Source organism: Ranitomeya imitator, chromosome 4, assembly GCF_032444005.1.
Source record: "Ranitomeya imitator isolate aRanImi1 chromosome 4, aRanImi1.pri, whole genome shotgun sequence".
Taxonomy (NCBI): Eukaryota; Metazoa; Chordata; class Amphibia; order Anura; family Dendrobatidae; genus Ranitomeya; species Ranitomeya imitator.
In genome coordinates, this window is record NC_091285.1 from 445,298,554 (window position 1) to 445,323,138 (window position 24,585).

The following is a 24,585-nucleotide window of genomic DNA, read 5'->3' on the forward strand; positions in this document are numbered from 1 at the left end:
GGGATTGTACAGAGCTCAGCATTCAGAGAACTGGACAATCTACAGCAGATAAAGCACTGATTTTATCACAACTGCTGTAAGCAGCCCAGTAAGTGGTACATCGCTGGAATCGGTGTTTTTGCCCCTACTTCATGCTACTCTCGGATGGGGTAGCAAAAACCTGGTAACAGATTCATTTAACGTTCTCCCCAATATAGTCTGGCAGTGAGAAGGAAAAGGGAATTGGGGACTGGAGTTGGCGGGCTGTCAGCAATCAGATGCTTATCCTGTGGATAGGTGATAAATATCTAAATAGAAAACCACTTAAGTGTTGGTGGTATGGTAAAACTAAAAGTTGCAAATGACCTTGCAAATATGATATACCGGTAATTAAATCCCGACTATCGCTCTCATAGATGGCAAATGAAAGTGATTTTTATACCAATTCACCCTGCCATGGTTTATTAGCCTTAATAATTAGTAATTTTGGTCCAAGGCAGATCACAAATCTGTACATTAAGTGCGTCTGTGCATGAATAATATTAAGCATCCCTCTTGTGCGGACATGTTTTGTGTAGATATACATGAGCGCTTGTACCCATGTTCTGTACGATGTGCTCATACAATAGGCACTCATGTAAGAATTCTACAATTTCAGCTCTTATAACTATTCATTGACAGAAAGCGCTTGGACTATATCAACCATGCTCGCCGACTCGCATCTGGGGATTGGTCAGACCAAGATGAAGAGAAGGATGAGGATGGAAAGCAAACAGAAGAGGTAGATGAAGACGCAGAGGACATGGATGTGGAGCCTTGCAAAAAGTTACCCAGACATTATGCTAACCAGGTACTAACTTTTTACATTAAGGTTTTACCTTCTCCTTTACATTGACTTTCTATGTTGACTGGTTAAAAAAAAACATCCGCCTAAGCAGCATTCCACAATAGCAGGATGGAGTAGGCAGGCAAACGCCGGTGATGTCACTAACTATTCGCACCAATTCCAGTCGCTAAATGTGCGTGTATATCTCTTCTTTCTTAGCCCCCTTTGAGGGATTGAACTTGTGATTATTTGACCATTCATACTATCTATGCCACAGTGTTGCAGTATAAAACAATAAAAAATGGTTTCCTATGAATGCCAGCCACTAACATGACAGACAGGAGGGTCTTTAGCAGACCTCTAGCTTTCATGGCAACCCGTCGGCACCTTGCGATTATGAAGCTGATGGACGTTTGGGAGAGCTCGCTGTAAATACCACTGTGAGAGAATGACAGCAGCATCTACGTTGTTAACCACAGGGGGCAGAGCTCGGCTCCATCTGCTGCTGTTAGAGGCAGATGATGGCTCAATAACACAGCCATCATCTGCAGGGAATGGTGCAGGCTTATCTTGTAAGCCTGATCGAAAGACCTGGTCGAGACAAATATCAGGAAAGGGATACAGTGACTGTCTCAGTGGACCATTTCTATAAATTGTCATCACTAATATTTTAATTAATCTATTTCTCTTTTTAATGGCTATGTCATTTTTATATTGTCTTGTTTGTGTTTTGTGTTTATCTCTCCAGATTATGCTTTCTGAGTGGCTAATAGAAATTCCTCCAGATCTGGCTGCTCTTTGGATTCTTGTCGTCTGCCCCACTGGAAAGCGTTCTTTAGTTGTGGCTTCACGGGTGAGATATATTTTGTTCTCTGTAATTATAACTTTGTCTTTTATGAATTGTATATTGGATATGTTTTCAAATATTCCTTTGCTGGTTGCGAGCTAGCAGTTCTTCTGTACAGATGCATGTAGTCCATATGGCTCACACGTGATTGCATATTGTTTAGTTATTGCACCAGACCTGCCAGTGTTCAGTGACTTCTCTTTCGATTTTTGTATTGCCATTGTGTGTTTTATGTGCAGTTATCTGGTTTTTATTTTGCTGTTTTCATCTATTCAATCAATCCTTTTTTTTTCCACTAGTAGTAATATAAGATGCAAAACGAAGTAAAGAAAAGAAAATGTGCAAAGCCTTTTTCATTCTGTAACTTTTTACATCTGGACTGCATTTGTAACAAATGATAAAAATTGTGAACGGAGCCAAGAAGGCTTTTTACATGACAATTTGGCACAGTTTTTGACACAAACAGGAGTGGAGTACTAGGATGTGCCACCAATGTTAACACTTGTGAAGAGACTGAAGCCGCAATAAACATTAAGGCTGGGTTCACATTGCGTTAATGGCATCCGTTAGACTGACTACGTTACACCGCGTTATGCCGCGGTGTAACGTAGTCCCTAACGCCTCCATTAACTCCAATGTCGGACGCAACGCTAGCGCACAGCCACAATGGGCGTGCATTAGCGATGTGCCGTCATTGAGTGACGGACCCCGAGACGTGGGCTGCAGCGTTTCCGGGTCCGTCACTGCTGGCGGAGATAGAGCTAGCAGATGCTCTGTCTGCGCTAGTGCGGTGCCAATACCGGCACTTACGTTAATAGCAGCCCGTTAACGTATGTGTTGAACGGGCTGCTATTAACGCAATGTGAACCCAGCCTTAAGGTGCAAAGGGCCCATACTACCAATGGCTGAGGCCTCCTCATTGACAGATTTAGGGTCCCTGTTACATTTTATAGAGAAAACACATATGTTCAACTTGATTGGACCTTTCTCCACTAGTTATACATAATAATAATTACTATATAATTGTCTAAACGTCACTTCCGTCTATCCATCTGTCTGTCACGGATATTCATTGGTCGTGGCCTCTGTCTGTCAAGGAAATCAAAGCCACTGATTTGGCCGCAGAAAAAAAGCCACGGCCAATCAGCGCCGGGCACCGTTTGGAAGAAAATGGCCGCTCCTTACTCCCCGCAGTCACTGCCCGGCGCCCGCATACTCCCCTCCAGCCACCGCTAACACAGGGTTAATGCCGGCGGTAACGGACCGCGTTATGCCACGGGTAACGCACTCCGTTACCGCCGCTATTAACCCTGTGTGTCCTCAACTTTTTACTATTGATGCTGCCTATGCGGCATCAATAGTAAAAAAATCTAATGTTAAAAATAATAAAAAAACAAAAAACCTGGTATACTCACCCTCCGTTGTCCGCCGAGCCGCTCGCGACGGCCGCCATCTTCCGTTCCCGGCGATGCATTGCGAAATTACCCAAAAGACTTAGCGGCATCGCGGGACTGCTAAGTCATCTGGGTAATTTCGCAGTGCATCCTTGGAACGGAAGATGGCGGCAGCCGCGCGCTCATTGCCTGCGCCAGATCCGAAGGTAAGTATGTTACAACTACAATGGGCCCTCGGATCCGAAGGTGAGTATGTTTATTTTTTAACCTGTGACATACGTGGCTGGGCTATATACTACGTGACTGGGCAATATACTACGTGACTGGGCAATATACTAAATCACTGTGCAATATACTACGTGGCTCTGTGCTGTATACTACGTCGCTGTGAAATATACTACGTGGCTCTGTGCTGTATACTATGTCGCTGTGAAATATACTACGTGGCTCTGTGCTGTATACTACGTGGCTCTGTGCAGTATACTACGTGGCCTGGGCAATATACTACGTGGCTCTGTGCTGTATACTATGTCGCTGTGAAATATACTACGTGGCTCTGTGCTGTATACTACGTGGCTGTGTGCAGTATACTACGTGGCTGGGCAATATACTACGTGGCCTGGGCAATATACTACGTAACTGGGCAATATCTAATATATAATTGCCTAGAATACTACTTCCTGCAATTTGTGCCAACTTCCTGTCCGGAGATAATGTCCGGAGATAATGTCCGGAGATAATGTCCGGAGATAAGTGACGTCAACAGTGTCCAGTGTCTGATTGGTCGCTCGCAGCAGGCGGCAACCAATCAGAAACGTGCCGTACTGTGACACACTCCGCCCGCCATTTTGGTGTGATTTTTGAATTTTTTACCTCACAGCAAGTTTCTACTGCGTGGATGCGGGCCCAGTGACGTTGCACTTCAAGCTCCTGCCGAATTTCGTCAAAAAAATGATAATACCATTTACCAAAACTATATATATTTAGTTGTGAAGTGGTTCAGTGACCTTTTCACACCAATTTTGAACTTTTGTTTGGTGTTTTCTCCATATACTGCCTATTATTCACTGACTGTTATACTGAGAGACTGCCGTTTATTAACCTCTTCTTTGCCACATTGGGTATATTGCTCTATTATTTGCCACATAAGGACATTGTCCATTATTGCCCAGCAATTTCTCTGCAATATAAACTGCCTATTTATTAATATCTGCATTCCTGCAAAGAACTATTGCCTATTATTAACTGGCTATTTTCCTACTACCTGACATTGTTCTTAAGCAAAGAACCGTTGTTGTGGCATTTGCCACAACACGCAAAGTTGTCGTCTGATGTCTTTCATCCCTCCCCTCATAAGCATGTTCATGGATCCTGTGTAACTGTACCTTAAATAACAAGAATTGTCAAGAGCTGGTGAGTGCAGCCATTTTTTGTTCTTTCTTACTATTATTTATTAATTGTATTATTTTTACATTTGAATAAATAAAGTATATATGGATTCTAGACTCCCGATTCTTTAGAATCGGGCTGCCATCTAGTACTACATAACTGGGCAATATAAAACATAACTGCAATATACTACGTGGCTCTGTGCTGTATACTACGTGGCTCTGTGCAGTATACTACGTCGCTGGGCAATATACTACGTGGCTGGGCAATATACTACGTGGACATGCATATTCTAGAATACCTGATGCGTTAGAATCGGGCCACCATCTAGTCTTTTTATATAGCACTAACATATTCCGCAGCGCTTTACAGTTTTGCACACGTTATCATCGCTGTCCTCATTGAGGCTCACAATCTAAATTCCCTATCAGTATGTCTTTGGAATGTGGGAGGAAACCGGAGAACCTGAACGAAACCCACGCAAACACGGGGAGAACATACAAACCCCTTGCAGATGTTGTCCAAGGTGGGATTTGAACACAGGACTACAGTGCTGCAAGGCTACTGTGCTAACCACTGAGCCATTCTCTTTTAACCTCTCATTACAGGAGAGACCTTCCATCCCATGTATTCATCTAGCTGCCGCCTTCTGAAATAGCTGTAATTTTCATATATACATTTTTTTTAAATACGGGGTCAAAACTGCATCCTATATTCTAGCTGTTGCCTTACAAGTGACAGTTTATGTATAAAATAAGTCATAAATGACATGAAGTCAAGAAATGACATTTCTTTGAATGTTTGGGTTCTCAGTCAGACTATGACTGATCACACACTAATGGTATATAAGCTAGGGGTGCACTATAATTAAGGCCTATAAACTCTCTTTAGGATATATATATATATATATATATATATATATATATATATATATATATATAATAAAAAAAATTATATATATATATACACTTCTATTTTTCCTGGTTGGATGCCTCCATATTAATTTATTTTTCTTTTATCCACCCTACATAGGGTTCTACTGCAGCTTACACTAAAAGTGGGTACTGCGTGAACAGGTTTCCATCATTACTACCAGGTGGAAATCGGAATAACAGTGCTACTGGTAAAGGTAAGTCTGGTTGTTAGTTTAGAAAATGTGCCCGGAAAGGTGCAGGCTCAGCGCCGGAGCCCGCACCAAACGGGGGGAGTCCAACATTTGCGTACAATTATCCCCGATGTCGGAAAGGGGTTAAAACCTCTTTTTTTTTTTTTTAACACTTTTTACTTGCTTTAATGACCTTCATGGGAGACTACGAGCTACGATCATCCGATCGCTTGTGCTACACTGAGCAGGGTTACAACCCTGCTCTATGTAGCAGAAATGCTCACTAGCTATGAGTGCTGGGCAGTGCTCATAGCGATCCTGCAATGACCACAGGGGTCTCCTGCAGACCCCAAGTTGTCATGCCAACCCGTCGGTGATCCGCAGTCATATGACATGGGAGCCAATGGGTGGGGTTTGCAACTTTCTTCTGGCGCATGCATGTTAAATGCCGCTGTCAGAGAACACCGTGCATGTTAAACAGCCATCTAATAATTTTTATTGAAAAACTCCCAATACAAATTTTCCATCTTTCAAATAACATAACTTGCATAATTCCATAGTATAAAATGTAGACAAGATATCTCCACTTCAGTTCCCTAACAAAACCCAAATCCCGACATTCCAGAGACAATCATTTTCAGAGGAGTTCTGGAATAACAGAGTATAAAGTGTGAAGAAGGAAGAGAAAAAGGAAAAAAGAGGACTAACAATTAAAGGATAGCATCGTAAATATTCTATCTCTAATTAGAAGATTTGTGGGCAGCCCTGGCGTATCCACCCGAGGTCTCCATATCTTTTCTGATTTGCGAATAGAATTACATTTAAGACAGACTTCTCTTTCCAACCAGATTATATTGATCTTGTGTTGTAGGTCTTCCATGAATGGAAGGTTTGTGTCTAACCAATGAAATGCAAGAAGTTTCCATGCTTGAAATAAGATCCGATAGAGGCCTATGAATAGGGGCAAGTCGGCATCCACTCCATCTTCGAATAATCCCAATATACCAAAACTGTGATTTGTTGACCAAAGCTTTTTCCCAGGTTTTAGCAATGATTTGCTTGAAGGGTAAAGATACATAGGAAAGAGGTTTGAATTGGTAAGGTATAATTTTAGCTGTTTCCACATTTTTGGGAGTGGGGGGCTTCCTTAAGAAGATCAATATAGAAGAGAGAAAAAATTAGACTAGACCCGGCTCAGTATTGGACATGACTATATCTCTTTTTTTTTTCTGGCAGATGATGACCATGTTGCATGTTATCTGTTACAGACTACACTATTCTAGACTGCATATATAACGAGGAGTCTCGCACATATTACGTGTTAGATGTCATGTGTTGGAGGGGCCACCCGGTGTACGACTGCCAGGTAAGTCATGAATATGATCCAGATATGAACAAGGCTTCTGTGATTCTTGTTAGTCCAGAAGAGTTTGTGTGCCTGTTTTTCCCATAATGACGGTCACTCAATAGGTGAAATATTTGTTTTCTAAAACTGACTTTCTAGCTTTGGGACATAAATGGTTTAATGAGTGACCCGGACAATTTTTCTTGTGTGTCGTCTTTGCAGCAGTTGTATAGATATTGTACAGCAATTGACGTACAGACAATGTAATCCTCCTCCATTCCATTTGCTCAGTCATATTGGCCCGTTTTCTTTCACAGACTGACTTTCGCTTTTACTGGCTCCAATCAAAGCTGCAGGAAGAAGATGGCTTGTGTAATATTTCCAAGATCAACCCTGTAAGTCAAGCATTAGATGGAATTAGAGATACCAGTAAGTAGAGCAGTAGTCACCAGCCAAGGGCTAGTAGCCACACAGGCTTCGCATTGGAGGCGCTGACTGGCAGCATGCTATAAGATTCTTTCCTTCTACAATAATTGCAGGAGAGATGACGATCTGCCATTGTGTGCTGTCATTGTGCACCGTGTCTTCATGTCCATTCCTGTATGATTGTAGAAACACAGGGTTGCAGATGTTAACGCATCCTGATTGCATGTCCCAGCCATACTACACAGCAGCATAATATGGCATGACACAATATCCTAGAAATAGGCATTCGTGCCACATCTACAGCAAAAATATGTATACTTGATCCATGTAATGTTACAGCACTGACTGGCCTAAAAAAACCTTTGTATGTAAAAGTGAAGTTAGATGCTGGAAATAGGACTTTTCGTTTTTTTTTTTTTTTTTTTTTTTTTCAGTAAGTGGGTGAGATGCTAAAATGAGAGTGTAGTGTCTGTTTAACCCCTTAGTGACGGAGCCAATTTTTTTTTAAATCTGACCAGTGTCCCTTTATGTGGTAATAACTCTGCAACACTTCAACAAATCCCAGTGATTTTGAGATTATTTTTTTCGTGACACATTATACTTTATGATAATGGTAAATTTAGGTCAATATGTTTTGTGTTTATTTATAAAAAAATATCAAACATTTAGGAAAAATGTTAAATTAGCAATTTTCAAAGTTTGAATGATTATCCCTTTAATCCAGATGGTCATACCACAGCAAACCATTAATAAATAACATGTCGGCTTTACATCAGAACCATTTGTAAAATGTTCTTTTATTTTGTTAGCATTTGAGGAGGTTTAAAAATGTAGCAGCAATTTTCCGTTTTTTTTTTTTTTTTTCAAGGAAATTTACAACATTTATTATTTTAGGGAACTATCGATGTTTGAATTGACTTTAGGGGTCTCACATATTGGGAAACCCCCAAACGTGATATCATTTTAAAAACCGCACCCCCTGACATACTGAAAACTGCTGTCAGGTAGTTTATTAACCCTTCAGGTGCTTTACAGGAATTAATGCAAAGTGGTATGACAGAAATGAAAATGTGTATTTTTACCACCTAAATGTCTCTAACTTCTGAACAGATTACTACAGCCGCCAGACTCTAAGGCCGCTATTTGGTCGTGAATTGCCATCGCAAACCTCAGGACCACACAATCATGATCTGAGGGCACCAATTGGGATAAAGAGGGAGCCTTCACAGTCTGTTAACCATTTATAGTGATGTAGTCACTATTGACAGCAGCATCTATGGGGTTAAACAGATATGTACGGTGCCAACACTGATCGTGGCTGATACAGCAAGTTGTCAGTTATAGTGTACAGCCGACAGCTGCTGGACTGTCACCTGTGTGGGGAGGCTATTCTCCTATATCTCAGGTCAGTTAAAAGACGTATTGGCTGTCATTAAGGGGTTAAAATGACGTGTGTGTCTCATATATGTGGAGTGATTGGTCATGAATACATGGCTATGATACATGCACTCCTTGTATCACTAGTTCTCAAATCTGGAGTTCAAAGTACAAAAGTACAGGATTTCTCTTTTTTCTGGGTTGGGGGTAATTTTATTAAAATTCTGTCCCATTCCTTCACTTGTCCAGTGTTGAGATGTCCTCTTTAACCACCGGCTTTTACGCCAACTATGTCCATTTTCGATACCTAGCCTATTGCCCAAAAAAGCCAATGTGCAATGTAGCATTAACAAAAACATATCCTACCCCTCTATTTTTTTTTTTTTTTTTAATGTAGAAAAATGCTCCTCATATGTCATAGTTGTATATGACTCAAGCCAGTTCCACACAACCATATAGAATATCGCCTATATTATCCAGACAACTTAAACGATTTTTTTTTTTTGTTCTCGCCTTCTATTTGTGTATAGTCTGTATACAATCCGTTTTGTACAACAGCAACAATTAACCATTTACAAGACCATTTTCAGTTTCCCATATAACAGAATTGCAGTGTTTCCATTAAAAAATGGAAAAAGCAAGTCTGCACTGCCTTACTGAATAACATTGATCTGAGGGTGATCTGTTTTTTTTGTTTTTTGTTTTTTTCTATTGGTACTTAACCCCTTAGCGACCGCCGATACGCCTTTTAACGGCGGCCGCTAAGGGTACTTAAACCACAGCGCCATTAATTAACGGCGCTGTGGAAAAAGTAAATAGCGCCCCCCAGAGTCGGATTTTCTCCGGGGTCTCGGCTGCCGGGGGTAGCCGAGACCCCAGAGAACATGATTCGTGGTTTTTTTTGTTTTTTTTACCCACCCCGCATTTGCGATCGCCGGTAATTAACCGTTTACCGGCGATCGCAAAAAAAAAACGCAATCTCTTTTTAATTTCTCTGTCCTCCGATGTGATCGCACATCGGAGGACAGAGAAAAGGGGTCCAAGGTAGCCCCCCGGTGCTCCTCGTGGCTTCCGGTGGGCGCCGCCATCTTCAAAATGGCAGGCGCATGCGCAGTGCGCCCGCCGGCCGGCCCCGCGAGAATCTTTGGGGTCTCGGCTGCCGGGGGTAGCCGAGACCCCCAAAGAGCATGATCGAGGTCGGTTTTACTGACCCCTGTTTTGCGATCGCCGGTAATTAACTGTTTACCGGCGACCGCAAAAAAAAAAAAAGTAAAGTGTAATTCTCTGTCCTCTGATGTGATCGCACATCAGAGGACAGAGAAATAGGGCGATTCGGGGACCCTATCATACTTACCGGTGTCCCTGGATCCTCCTGCTGCTCCTCCTGGCCGCCGGCAAAAGAAAATGGCGGGCGCATGCGCAGTGCGCCCGCCATCTGTCTCCATCTGCTGACCGGCAGGAGAACATCAGTTGGGGCTAAAATTAGGGTTAGGGCTAGGGTTGGGGCTAAATTTAGGGTTAGGCTTCTTTCACACTTACATCGGTACGGGGCCGTCGCAATGCGTCGGCCCGACATACCGACGCACGTTGTGAAAATTGTGCACAACGTGGGCAGCGGCTGTAGTTTTTTAACGCATCCGCTGCCCAATCTATGTCCTGGGGAGGAGGGGGCGGAGTTACGGCCACGCATGCGCGTTCAGAAATGGCGGATGCGACGTACAAAAAAAAGTTTCATTGAATGTTTTTTTTTTTTTTTTTGCCGACGGTCCGCCAAAACACAACTGATCCAGTGCACGACGGATGCGACGTGTGGCCATCCGTCACGATCCGTCGGCAATACAAGTCTATGGGCAAAAAACGCATCCTGCGGGCACATTTGCAGGATCCGTTTCTTGTCCAAAACGACGGATTGCGACGGAATGCCAAACGACGCAAGTGTGAAAGTAGCCTTAGGGCTAGGGTTGGGGCTAAAGTTAGGGTTAGAGTTGGGATTAGGGTTAGGGTTTGGATTAGGGTTGGTATTAGGGTTAGGGTTGGCATTAGGGTTAGGTTTGGGATTAGGGTTAAGGTTAGGGTTGTGATTAGGGGTGTATTGGGATTAGAGTTAGGTTTGAGGTTAGGGTTGAGATTAGGATTAGGGGTGTGTTGGATTTAGGGTTTTGATTAGGGTTATGGTTAGGGTTGACATTAGGGTTGTTTTGGGGTAAGGGTTGTGATTATGGTTAGGGTTAGTAATTAGGATTATGGATCAGGTTGGGATTAGGGTTAGGGGTGTGTTAGGGTTGGAGCTAGAATTGGGGGGGGGTTTCCACTGTTTAGGTACATCAGGGGGTCTCCAAACACGACAGCCAATTTTGCGCTCAAAAAGTCAAATGGTGCTCCCTCCCTTCTGAGCTCTGCCGTGCGCCCAAACAGTGGGTTACCCCCACATATGGGGCATCAGCGTACTCGGGATAAATTGGACAACAACTTCTGGGGTCCAATTTCTCTTGTTACCCTTGTGAAAATAAAAACTTGGGGGCTACAAAATCCTCTTTGTGGAAATATATATATATATATATATATATATATATATATTTATGACTCTGCATTCTAAACTTCTGTGAAGCACTTGGGCATTCAAAGTTCTCACCACACATCTAGATAAGTTCCTTGGGGGGTCTAGTTTCCAAAACGGGGTCACTTGTGGGGGGTTACTACTGTTTAGGTGCATCAGGGGCTCTGCAAACACAACATAACGCCCACAGACCATTCTATCGAAGTCTGCATTCCAAAACGGCGCTCCTTCCCTTCCGAGCTCTGCCGTGCGCCCAAACAGTGGTTTACCCCCACATATGGGGGATCAGCATACTCAGGATAAATTGGACAACAACTTTAGTGGTCCAATTTCTCCTGTTACCCTTGTGAAAATAAAAACTTGGGGGCTAAAATATCTTTTTAGTGAAAATTTTTTATTTTTATTTTCACGACTCTGCATTCTAAACTTCTGTGAAGCACTTGGGCATTCAAAGTTCTCACCACACATCTAGATAAGTTCCTTAAGGGGTCTAGTTTCCAAAATGGTCACTTGTGGGGGGTTTCCACTGTTTAGGCACATCAGGGGCTCTCCAAACGCGACATGGCATTCAATCTCAATTCCAGCCAATTCTACATTGAAAAAGTAAAACGGCACTCCTTTTCTTCCAAGCTCTGCGGTGCGCCCTAACAGTGGTTTACCCCCACATATGGGGTATCGACGTATTCAGGATAAATCGCACAACAACTTTTGTGGTCTAATTTCTCCTGTTACCCTTGTGAAAATAAGAATTTGTGGGCGAAAAGATCATTTTTGTGTAAACAAATGCGATTTTTTTTTTTTTTTTTTCCCCACCGCTCTACGTTATAAACTTCTGTGAAGCACTTGGGGGTTCAAAGTGCTCACCACACATCTAGATAAGTTCCTTAAGGGGTCTAGTTTCCAAAATGGTGTCACTTGTGGGGAGTTTCCACTGTTTAGGTACATCAGGGGCTCTCTAAACGTGACATGGCGTCCGATCTCAATTCCAGCCAATTCTGCATTGAAAAAGTCAAACGGCGCTCCTTCACTTCTAAGTTCTGCGGTGCGCCCAAAAAGTGGTTTACCCCCACATATGGGGTATTGGCGTATTCAGGAGAAATTGTATAACAAAATTTATGGTTACATTTCTGTTTTTACACTTGTGAAAATAAAAAAAATGGTTCTGAATTAAGATGTTTGCAAAAAAAGTTAAATGTTCATTTTTTCCTTCCACATTGTTTCAGTTCCTGTGAAGCACGTAAAGGGTTAATAAACTTCTTGAATGTGGTTTTGAGAACCTTGAGGGGTGTAGTTTTTAGAATGGTGTCACACTTCATTATTTTCTATCATATAGACCCCTCAAAATGACTTCAAATGAGATGTGGTCCCTAAAAAAATAAAATAAATGGTTTTGTAAGGCCGGCTTCACACTTGCGAGTTTTACGGACGTAAGAGCGCAGAAACTACGTCCGTAAAACTCACAAAAAATACGGCACAATTATTCTCTATGCCCCTGCTCCTATCTGCCGTATTTTACTGATCAGTATTATACGGCTTTCTACGGCCGTACAAAATCGCAGCATGCTGCGTTTGTCACCGTACTGCGCAAGAAATACGCCAATGAAAGTCTATGGAAGCGTGAAAAATACGGATTACACACGGACAAGCAGTGTGACTTGCGAGAAATACGCAGCGCTGTTAGAGAGAAAAGCCGGTAATTCCGTGCGGTGTACAATAAAATCACACTGACAGCTTACAGTAGAATAGGTAGAATAAATGTGTACACATAGAATAGGGAGATATATATATATATTTTAATATTTTTTCCAGCGCTATACAGCTTGAAAGCCGGTAATTCAATTACCGGCTTTTTCTTTCTCCTTCCTAAGCCCGACATGATTTGAGACATGGTTTACATACAGTAAACCATGTCTTCTCTCCATTTTTTTTTTTTTTGCAGATTCCACACTACTAATGTCAGTAGTGTGTATCTGCAAAATTTGGCCGTTCTAGCTCTTAAAATAAAGGGTTAAATGGCGGAAAAAATTGGCGTGGGCTCCCGCGCAATTTTCTCCGCCAGAGTAGTAAAGCCAGTGACTGAGGGCAGATATTAATAGCCTGGAGAGGGTCCACGGTTATTGGCCCCCCCCTGGCTAAAAATATCTGCCCCCAGCCACCCCAGAAAAGGCACATCTGGAAGATGCGCCTATTCTGGCACTTGGCCACTCTCTTCCCATTCCCGTGTAGCGGTGGGATATGGGGTAATGAAGGGTTAATGCCACCTTGCTATTGTAAGGTGATATTAAGCCTAATTAATAATGGAGAGGCGTCAATTATGACACCTATCCATTATTAATCCAATTGTAGTAAAGGGTTAAATAAAACACAAACACATTATTTGTTTTTATTTCATTAAAATAATTTTAAATGTGTCACTGGCTTTACTACTCTGGCGGAGAAAATTGCGCGGGAGCCCACGCCAATTTTTTCCGCCATTTAACCCTTTATTTTAAGAGCTAGAACGGCCAAATTTTGCAGATACACTCTACTGACATTAGTAGTGTGGAATCTGCAAAAAAAAAGGAGAGAAGACATGGTTTACTGTATGTAAACCATGTCTCAAATCATGTCTGGTTTTAGGAAGGAGAAAGGAAAAAGCCGGAGATAGATATATATATATATATATATATATATATATATTTTGCAAGCCTGCGAGAAAACCACGCAGTACGGATGCCATACGGATTACATACGGAGGATGCCATGCGCAAAAAACGCTGACACACCCTGCCTACGGAGGAGCTACGGACCACTATTTTCGGGACTTTTCAGCGTATTACGGCCGTAATATACGGACCGTATTTTCATACGCTGAGTGTGAAGCCGGCCTAAAAATGAGAAATTGCTGATCAACTTTTAACCCTTATAACTCCCTAACAAAAAAAATTTTGTTTCCAAAATTGTGCTGATGTAAAGTAGACATGTGGGAAATGTTATTTATTAACTATTTTTCATGACATATCTCTCTGATTTAAGGGCATACAAATACAAAGTTTGAAAATTGCAAAATGTTAAAAATTTTCGCCATATTTCCGTTTTTTTCATAAATAATCGCAAGTAATATCGAAGAAATGTTACCACTAACATGAAGTACAATATGTGACGAAAAAACAATCTCAGAATCAGCGGGATCCGTTGAAGCGTTCCAGAGTTATAACCTCATAAAGTGACAGTGGTCAGAATTGCAAAAATTGGCTCGGTCATTAAGTACCAAATTGGCTCTGTCACTAAGGGGTTAAATATTTTTAGAGGGGAAGAGATAATCAATGGGGGAAGATCAAAATAATGGGGAAGAAGGGGCGTACAGGTAATCTGGGATGGGAAGGGGAAACCCAAGAAAAAACGGATAGGTCAACTAAGCATATTGCACAAACAGTATTTTAAGTAAAATTACTGATGGAAAAACTAACTGTGACATGGATAATAATCGTATAAATTGAGAAATTATTTTCTGGCATTTTAAGTTTGTGTACTTAAAAAGTAGAGCCAGTAGCATTGGAAGGAAATTCCTTATTCCACAAAAGCCAGCGATCACTTTTTTTTTTTTTTTTACGAACAGCACTTGGATTGAAAGTACAATTGTGTGAACGTGCCCTTACACAGGAATTCCAGAGCATAGAAAATATCCATTCCTGTTTATATTTTATATTCTTTTTTTCATGAAGTTCAAGTTCATTGGTCTGCCGAATTTCCCCTGTTCGTTGGATTCCATTCAGAGTGTCCTCACACAGTCCTATCCCTACAAGGTATAGTATTGATTATACATTCGTCTATATATTAAATTACTTTCACAGTTCCCTTTTAACCAGTATCTGTTAGTATGCCATAATACACCTGAACATTGCAGAGCTAATTGGCCTCCTATTTTAATAAATGGGCACTTGTGTTACTAGCATTATATATTTGGAATAAAGAGCACTAAAATAAGAGCTAGAAAAAAGAAAGAAAGAAAGAAAGTAGAGGTGATGTCTTCTTATTAGTGACTAGCTGAAGAGCCCGGCGTTGCCTGGGCATAGTAAATATCTGTGGTTAGTTATAGCACCTCACTTCTCTTATTTTCCCATCATGCCTCTCATTTTCCAAATCACATCTTTCATTTTCTCCCTCACTCCTCTCATTCCCCCTAACACTTGTCATTTCGACCTCACATCTGTCATTTTCCGATCGCTCCACTATTTTCCCTCACTCCTCTCATTTTGCACTCACACCTTTTCATTTTCACCTCACACCCCTCATTTTCACCTCACTATATACATGTGTGTCATCTCCCTTATATATAGTATACACCTGTATGTCATATCCTGTATATAGTATATACCTGTATGCCATCTCCCCTGTATATAGTATATACCTGTGTGTCATCTCCTCCTGTATTAGACCTCGTTCACACGTTATTTGCTCAGTATTTTTACCTCAGTATTTGACAGCTAAATTGGCAGCCTGATAAATCCCCAGCCAACAGGAAGCCCTCCCCCTGGCAGTATATATTAGCTCACACATTTGTTGCTCTTGTAGTTTGTCTGCTTATTAATCAGATTTTTATTTTTGAAGGATAATACCAGACTTGTGTGTGTTTTAGGGCGGGTTTCGTTTGTCAAGTTGTGTGTGTTGACTTGCGTGTGGCAACATGCATGTAGCAACTTTTTGTGTGTCGAGTTGCATGTGACAGGTTAGTGTAGCAAGTTGTGTGCAGCAAAGTTTTGCGCATGGCGAGTTTTGCGTGTGGTGAGTTTTGTGTGGTGCCTTTTGAGTATGTGCAAGTTTTGTGTGAGGCAACTTTTGCATGTGTTGCAACTTATGTGCATGTGGCAATTTTTCCGCGTGTGCAAGTTTTGCGTGTGGCGAGTTTTCCATGAGGTGAGTTTTGCACTTGTGGCGAGTTTTGCATGAGCCTAGTTCTTGCATGTGGCGAGTTTTGAGCAGTGACTTTTGTGTTTCGACTTATGTGGCGAGGTCGGTGTATGTGTGGTGAAATGTGTGCTGAGGGTGGTATATGTGTTCAAGCACGTGGTAGTGTGTGGCGCATTTTGTGTGTGTGTTCATATCCCCGTGTGTGGTGAGTATCCCATGTCGGGGCCCCACCTTAGCAACTGTATGGTATATACTCTTTGGCGCCATCTCTCTCATTCTTTAAGTCCCCCTTGTTCACATCTGGCAGTTGTCAATTTGCCTCCAACACTTTTCCTTTCACTTTTTCCCATTATGTAGATAGGGGCAAAATTGTGTGGTGAATTGGAATGCGCGGGGTTAAAATTTTGCCTCACAACATAGCCTATGACGCTCTCGGGGTCCAGACATGTGACTGTGCAAAATTTTGTGGCTGTAGCTGCGACGGTGCAGGTGCCAATCCCAGACACACACACACACACACACACACACACACACACACACACACACACACACACACACACACACACACACACACACACACACACACCACACCCCCCCCATCCATCCATCCATCCATCCATCCATCCATCTTTATATATTAGATAAGGGACCGTGGTTGGATAAGGTGTTATTGGTGCATGCTCGGGTGCTAACTGAGTGACTTCAGCGTGCTCAAATAGTATGTTCTGGTCCTTGCGCTGGATTTCTTGCGGATGTCGAACAGCCTCGAGACATGCAGGTGCGGTGACTCGAACATACTTTTCTAGCACACTCGGATAACACCATATCCGAGCACGTTCGCTCATCACTACTGCTGATCATTTATAAAGCTGCACTCTGCTCTCCGCAGGAGGATGGACACTTATTGGTTTGTGTTCTTGCTTCTTTACTAGGTGGACGGCCTGTTATTCTACCACATGCAAACACACTATACTCCAGGTAGTACTCCGCTGGTTGGGTGGCTCCGTCCATACATGGCACCTGAAATTCTAGGATTTCCTACCCCACCAGGACCCCTTTCAGAAAAGCCAGCATATGCTCAAGAGCAAATGCGACAGATTCTTGAACACAAGAAGGATGGGAAAGGAGCAGCGGAGGGTGGACATTATGAACTGGAACATCTGTCAACAATCCCTGCATCCTAAGAAAAGACTGCTGGCACATGCTCTCCAGGATGGTGCGCACATTCATTGCTGCCGTTCAGATAACACCACCTGTGCTTTGACCCTACTATTGTTCTGGACCTGATATGGAGTTAATGTACAGCGGTGCACTAGTTATAAACCTTCAGAATACATTTTATAGCTTTTTTTTTTTTTTTTAATAAAAATACATTTTCAGAAATGTTCGTGTGAATTTTGCTGATCAGTAACTGCACTTTGCTTTGTAGTAAAGATGCCTGGATATTTCTAGCTTTATCATCTTCATCACAACAGAGACCTAAAATATCTTGTAACCGTCTCGTATTGAATTATTGTTAGGGTAGGACCATGCATTGCAGATAGTTTGCACAGCGGACTGTAGGTTATTGTGACGTACCCATCACGCATACCTGTCAAATTATGAGGCTGTTGCAGGTCACGAGTACAAGGTGGATCTTACCCTATGCAGTGCAAAGGGTGAAAATCTGTTTCAGGATTGATGAGCTGTGGATTTAAAAATTAATTTCACTTAGTGTACGTTATAGACATCTGTGCAAAAGTGACATTGATGAAGTGTGTGATATTTTAAAAGCTTATTCAGAAATGATAGAAGCTGAAATATCTGATCTGTGCCAATTATATATTCAGCTCTTCTTTTTTTTTTTTTTTTTTTAAATTCTGGAATTCTGTTTATCATATGAAGTCACAGATCTATGATTATTTTGGTATTTATAGTGATGATTAATTAGTGATGCGCGAACATGGTTGGATAAGGCCGCCCCACAGCACGAGCATATCATCAACTCAAAACTGAAAATAAAGATTAAACAAGAACCACAATACGGATTTCATCAACCAAGGTATCATTTTAATCAGTATAACGGTGCCAACCTGACACTGTCTATAGGTTACTGTGCACAATCCTGCTGACAGGTTCCCTTTAAGAAAATCTCTGAGGCTGCATTCATTTATCCATGTCATTGTCTGTGATTCACAGACCAGCCGTGGGTCTCCCGATCTGAACTCAACAACTTCTTCATAGGATTGCATGAGGCTGCCAACTTCAGGTCAGAAGACTCACATCTGATCCTTCCACGTACTAGGACTGCGACACCTAGATGCGCGAATCTGGCTTTGGGCAAAATTCATATGCCCGTAAAACACTGGCTGTGGTCAGATCGCACAGCCTGGCCCAACTGGCAGGTTTCCTGACCTGAGATAATTGACTCCATTAGCATATATGATGCAGTGAGCTCTGGTTAGAAGACCTACCAGTCAGGAGTATTTCCAACCAAGCAGTATCCATGGTTCATGGACGTGAATCCAGTCAAAGACAAGAAAGTGCAGAAAAGTACCAAGAAAGCCCCAGTGAATCAGGCCTGTTGTGATGTATGTGTAAATGACCTCTTCGGGCAACCACATCAGTATTTGTAAGCCAAAACCAGGAGTGGAACAATCAGAGGAAAAGTGTAATAGAAACATGTCACCACTAGAGTTGAGCGACCTTGACCTTTTTAGAGTCGAGCCGGGTTTCGCGAAACCCGACTATCTCAAAAGTCGGGTCGAGTGAAATCGGCCGATTATGGCGAAAAGTCGGAATCGACCGAAACACGAAACCCAATGCAAGTCAATGGGGCAGCATAGTCGGCAGTGAGTGGGGGCCAGGAAAACACCTAGAGTGCCCATTTTAATGTCAAAACCATCCATTCTTCTTAATGAAGCTTGTCAAGCGTAATTTACCTTATAATAATTGGAAGGCATTTGAAATTGGGGGTCATTTGGCTAAAGTTGTGTGGGGTAGGGCTGGTTCAAGTAATTAGTGGGCCCAGGAAATCTGGACCACGTCACGGCAGTGGAGCAGGGAGAGGTAAGTATTTCAACTTTGCAAGTGCTGTGATCCTGAGCAAGCAGGGGGGGCCCGCTTGTTGGCACTGGCACAGGGCCCCTCAAAGTACAGCAGTGTGTTTGCACGGCGGGGGCGCCTCCCACCGGCAGCAACACTTTTGCGTACTATGAGAGGCCCTGTGCCAGTGACGTCGCCAACTAGTATTCCTCCCCCCACCTGATGAAGGAACCTGCACTTTCATCTGCACCTTCCTCTTTGTCCCCGTGTAAGGTGGTATGGTATGCGGGAAGAGCAACCTGACTTTCAGCAGGGTCACAATGTTGTTGTGTAGCATGCACAGGGAATGTTGCGTTATGGGTCAATGTACCAGCAGACTCATCTATCACTGGCTGGGCAATGGGCACGATGAAGTGGAAACACAGATATAGGCCCAAAGAATAAAGTGGGCTAAATGCAGTTCAAAATTGGTAACACAGGAATAACCAGGGGGCATTGCAGTGGAGGACAACTGGAATGAGAGGCTGACACAGAGAGTAGGGCCAAATCAGTAAGTAGTCGAAATGCAGTTCAAAATTGGCAACCGTAGTAAACAGGCGGCACAGCTTTGTTCAGTGGAGGAGAACAGCAAGGAGTGGCAGACACCGATAGTAGGCCCCAACCCAACTAGTAGGCCAAATGCAGTCTAACATTAACAACTACTTAACGAGAGCCTGAAAATGGAATTTCAGGACAGGAAACCAGGAGAACAGCAAGGAGTGGCAGAAACCGATAGTAGGCCCCAAACCAACTAGTACGCCAAATGCAGTTGTTCCATTTAACCACAATTTAATGAGAGCCTGAAGATAGAAGCTCAGGAAAGGCAACCTGGGGAACACCTTGGAGTGTAACACACCATCTCTCTCCACCCCATACCCATTTTGTAGGCCTAATGCAGTGTACTTTTCTACAACTACTAAACGAGAGTCGGAAGACCGAAGCAATGGCAAGGAAACCTGGGGAACACCTTGGAGTGTAACACACTCTCTCTCCACCCCATACCCAATTTGTAGGCCTAATGCAGTGTAGTTTCCAAGAACTACTAAACGAGAGCCGGAAGATCGAAGCTCAGGAAAGGCAACCTGGGGAACACCTTGGAGTGTAACACACCCTCTCTCTACACCCCATACCCAATTTGAAGGCCTAATGCAGTGTAGTTTCCAAGAACTACTAAACGAGAGCCGGAAGATCGAAGCTCAGGAAAGGCAACCTGGGGAACACCTTGGAGTGTAACACACCCTCTCTCTACACCCCATACCCAATTTGAAGGCCTAATGCAGCGTAGTTTCCAACAACTACTAAACGAGAGCCAGAAGATCGAAGCTCAGGAAAGGCAACCTGGGGAACACCTTGAAGTGTAACACAACGTCTCTCTACACCACGGAAGGGCTGATTCTTAGGAAGGAAGGCTGTTGGAAATAAGCATTGCGCGTCCGAGGGTGATTATATTCTTATTAGGTATATACTCACCCTCGGACGCGCCCTGCTTCTTTATTTGGAATGAATGTTTATTTGCAATGTGGTGTTGACTTTCTCTATTATTTTGGTAATTAATGATTTTATTATTTTCATTGTTTTGCATCTTCTCGGCAATAATATAAAGAAGACGCGACAGGACAACACTCGGTGGATGCCATATCTGTGTTTAAAATTGAAAAAACCTTTCAGTTAAATACTTGCAGGATAAAGTAATTGTAGCTGGTGGCCATTTTTAGTACTGTACCAGATTTTAGTTGTGTGTTTTTAATGTTAAAATGTCTGCATTTGATATCTCACCAGTATTTTCTTTTTTATAAGCAAAATACTTTTTTTTTTATTTTATGATGTTGGTTCAAGGGGTACACGGGCAGCAGTAGACAGGTCAGTGGAGGCCTAGTGGAAGGAGGGACCGCAGACAGGCTTCGAAGCCCTAACATAATAAATTGGGCTGCCTGTAGGCAATTTAAAATTGGTTCCAGGGGAACACGGGCAGCAGTAGACAGGTAAGTGGAGGCCTAGTGGAAGGAGGGACCGCAGACAGGCTTCGAAGGCCTAACATAATAAAATGGGCTGGCTGTAGGCAATTTAAAATTGGTTCCAGGGGAACACAGGCAGCAGTAGACGGGTCAGTGGAGGCCTAGTGGAAGGAGGGACCGCAGACAGGCTTCGAAGGCCTAACATAATAAAATGGGCTGGCTGTAGGCAATTTAAAATTGGTTCCAGGGGAACACGGGCAGCAGTAGACAGGTCAGTGGAGGCCTAGTGGAAGGAGGGACCGCAGACAGGCTTCGAAGGCCTAACATAATAAAATGGGCTGGCTGTAGGCAATTTAAAATTGGTTCCAGGGGAACACGGGCAGCAGTAGACAGGTAAGTGGAGGCCTAGTGGAAGGAGGGACCGCAGACAGGCTTCGAAGGCCTAACATAATAAATTGGGCTGCCTGTAGGCAGTTTAAAATTAGTTCCAGGGGAACACGGGCAGCAGTAGACAGGTCAGTGGAGGCCTAGTGGAAGGAGGGACCGCAGACAGGCTTCGAAGCCCTAACATAATAAATTGGGCTGCCTGTAGGCAATTTAAAATTGGTTCCAGGGGAACACGGGCAGCAGTAGACAGGTAAGTGGAGGCCTAGTGGAAGGAGGGACCGCAGACAGGCTTCGAAGGCCTAACATAATAAATTGGGCTGCCTGTAGGCAATTTAAAATTGGTTCCAGGGGAACACGGGCAGCAGTAGACAGGTAAGTGGAGGCCTAGTGGAAGGAGGGACCGCAGACAGGCTTTGAAGGCCTAACGTAATAAAATGGGCTGGCTGTAGGCAATTTACAATTGGTTCCATGGGAACACGGGCAGCAGTAGACAGGTCAGTGGAGGCCTAGTGGAAGGAGTGACGGCAGACAGGCATCAAAGGCCTAACATCATAACATTGGGCTGTTGGCAATTTAAAATTGGTTCCAGCGGTACACTGGCAACAGTGGTCTGGTCAGTGGAAGTCTAGTGGAAGGAGTGACGGCAGACAGGCATCAAAGGCCTAACATAATAACATTTGGCTGTTGGCAATTTAAAATTGGTTCCAGGGGTACACGGGCAACAGTGGTCTGGTCAGTGGAAGTCTAGTGGAAGGAGTGACGGCAGACAGGCTAAGAAGGCCTAACATAACAAAATTGGGCTGGCTCTAGGCAAGTTTAAATTGGTTCCAGGGGAACACGGCCAGCAGTGGCCTGGTCAGTGTAGTAGTTGTAGAAAGAACGGACCGCAGACAGGCTTCGAAGGCCTAACATAACAAAAATGTCAAAACAATGGTATTGTCAGTGCCAGGCATTGAAGGATGTCAGCGCATAGACTAAACATTGGTGAAGCTGTGAGAGATAATTTTGCTAGTGGTAGAGCACTGTTTGAGCTGGGGGGGGGGAACTGTCTTGTGGCCGGCGGTACAGGCCCAGGGCCCCTCATATTACAATGGTGTGTCTGACGTTGGGTGCGCACCACCACCGCCAGAGACACTTTATTGTACTATGAGGGACCCAGTGGCAGTGCCGTCGACCAAAAGCGGGCACACCCACCTCTTCAGACAAACAGCACTCTCACGGGTGCTGGCGCAAAGTGGCGATACCACGGCCCCGTGTGGGGAGTTTGGCCATTTTGTTAGGAGTAAACATGTCGTATGCTGGACAATCAGGTGCAGAAAATTACGAGATTGGAAAAGTCATTCAGAAGAGTCCACAGGCAAGACCTTTTCATAGGAAAGTTAGGTGTCAGCCGGGCAAGGTGGGGCAAAAGATTTCGAAATCCAGTTGTGGTTCATTTTAATGAAGGTTAGATCATCTACATTTTGGGTAGCCAGACGAGTCCTTTTTTCAGTTAGTATTGAACCTGCAGCACTGAATACTCTTTCTGATAGGACACTAGCTGCCGGGCAAGCAAGCTCCTGCAATGCATATTCTGCCAATTCTGGCCAGGTGTCTAATTTGGATGCCCAGTAATCAAATGGGAATGACGGTTGAGGGAGAACGTCGATAAGGGATGAAAAATAGTTTGTAACCATACTGGACAAATGTTGTCTCCTGTCACTTTGAATTGATGCTGCAGTACCTGTCCTGTCTGCGGTCATAGCAAAATCACTCCACAACCTGGTCAGAAAACCCCTCTGGCCAACGCCACTTCTGATTTCTGCCCCTCTAACACCTCTGGTCTGCTGGTCCCTGGAGCTCGTGTGAGAACGATCACGGGCGCTGTGTGCAGGGAATTCCAGAAGCAAACGGTCAACAAGAGTTGATTGTTTTGTTGCTAATATTAGTTCCCAGTTCTCATGTGGCATAATATTTTGCAATTTGCCTTTATAGCGAGGATCAAGGAGGCAGGCCAACCAGTAATCGTCATCGTTCATCATTTTTGTAATGCGTGTGTCCCTTTTGAGGATAGGCAAGGCATAATCCGCCATGTGGCCCAAAGTTCCAGTTGTCAAATCTGCGGTTGTGCTTGGTTGAGGGGCAGTTGCAGGCAAATCTACGTCACTTGTGTCCCTCAAAAAACCAGAACCCGCCCTTGCCACGCCACCAATTTCCAATGACCCCGGGAAAGCTTCCTCATTAAAAATATACTCATCCCCATCATCCTCCTCATCCTCCACCTCCTCTTCACCCGCTACCTCGTCCTGTACACTGCCCTGACCAGACAATGGCTGACTGTCATCAAGGCTTTCCTCTTCCTCTGGTGCAGACGCCTGATCCTTTATGTGCGTCAAACTTTGCATCAGCAGACACATTAGGGGGATGCTCATGCTTATTATGGCGTTGTCTGCACTAACCAGCCGTGTGCATTCCTCAAAACACTGAAGGACTTGACACATGTCTTGAATCTTCGACCACTGCACACCTGACAACTCCATGTCTGCCATCCTACTGCCTGCCCGTGTATGTGTATCCTCCCACAAAAACATAACAGCCCGCCTCTGTTCGCACAGTCTCTGAAGCATGTGCAGTGTTGAGTTCCACCTTGTAACAACGTCTATGATTAGGCGATGCTGGGGAAGGTTCAAAGAACGCTGATAGGTCTGCATACGGCTGGAGTGTACAGGCGAACGGCGGATATGTGCGCAAAGTCCACGCACTTTGAGGAGCAGGTCGGATAACCCCGGATAACTTTTCAGGAAGCACTGCACCACCAGGTTTAAGGTGTGAGCCAGGCAAGGAATGTGTTTCAGTTGGGAAAGGGAGATGGCAGCCATGAAATTCCTTCCGTTATCACTCACTACCTTGCCTGCCTCAAGATCTACAGTGCCCAGCCACGACTGCGTTTCTTGCTGCAAGAACTCGGACAGAACTTCCGCGGTGTGTCTGTTGTCGCCCAAACACTTCATAGCCAATACAGCCTGCTGACGTTTGCCAGTAGCTGCCCCATAATGGGAGACCTGG

The 24,585-nt window shown here is 43.6% G+C and overlaps 1 protein-coding gene across 8 annotated transcripts in view; it reads left to right on the top strand.

The window, feature by feature from the left end:
- The window catches only part of SNUPN (snurportin 1), a 41,290-nt gene extending 23,772 nt beyond the window's left edge, over nt 1-17,518 (top strand). For 5 of the 8 annotated variants that reach the window (XM_069765671.1, XM_069765672.1, XM_069765669.1 and 2 more), the window contains exons 3-9: nt 661-829; nt 1,554-1,658; nt 5,468-5,564; nt 6,809-6,906; nt 7,203-7,280; nt 14,950-15,030; nt 17,068-17,518. In XM_069765671.1, coding sequence (XP_069621772.1) covers nt 661-829; nt 1,554-1,658; nt 5,468-5,564; nt 6,809-6,906; nt 7,203-7,280; nt 14,950-15,030; nt 17,068-17,319 — 880 coding nt within the window. In that variant the 3' untranslated portion in view covers nt 17,320-17,518. Of the gene's footprint in view, nt 1-660; nt 830-1,553; nt 1,659-5,467; nt 5,565-6,808; nt 6,907-7,202; nt 7,315-14,843; nt 15,031-17,067 lie in introns of all 8 variants that reach the window. The other 3 variants (XR_011320781.1, XR_011320782.1, XM_069765674.1) reach the window with 2 other exon arrangements.
- Nucleotides 17,519-24,585: the final 7,067 nt, after the last annotated feature.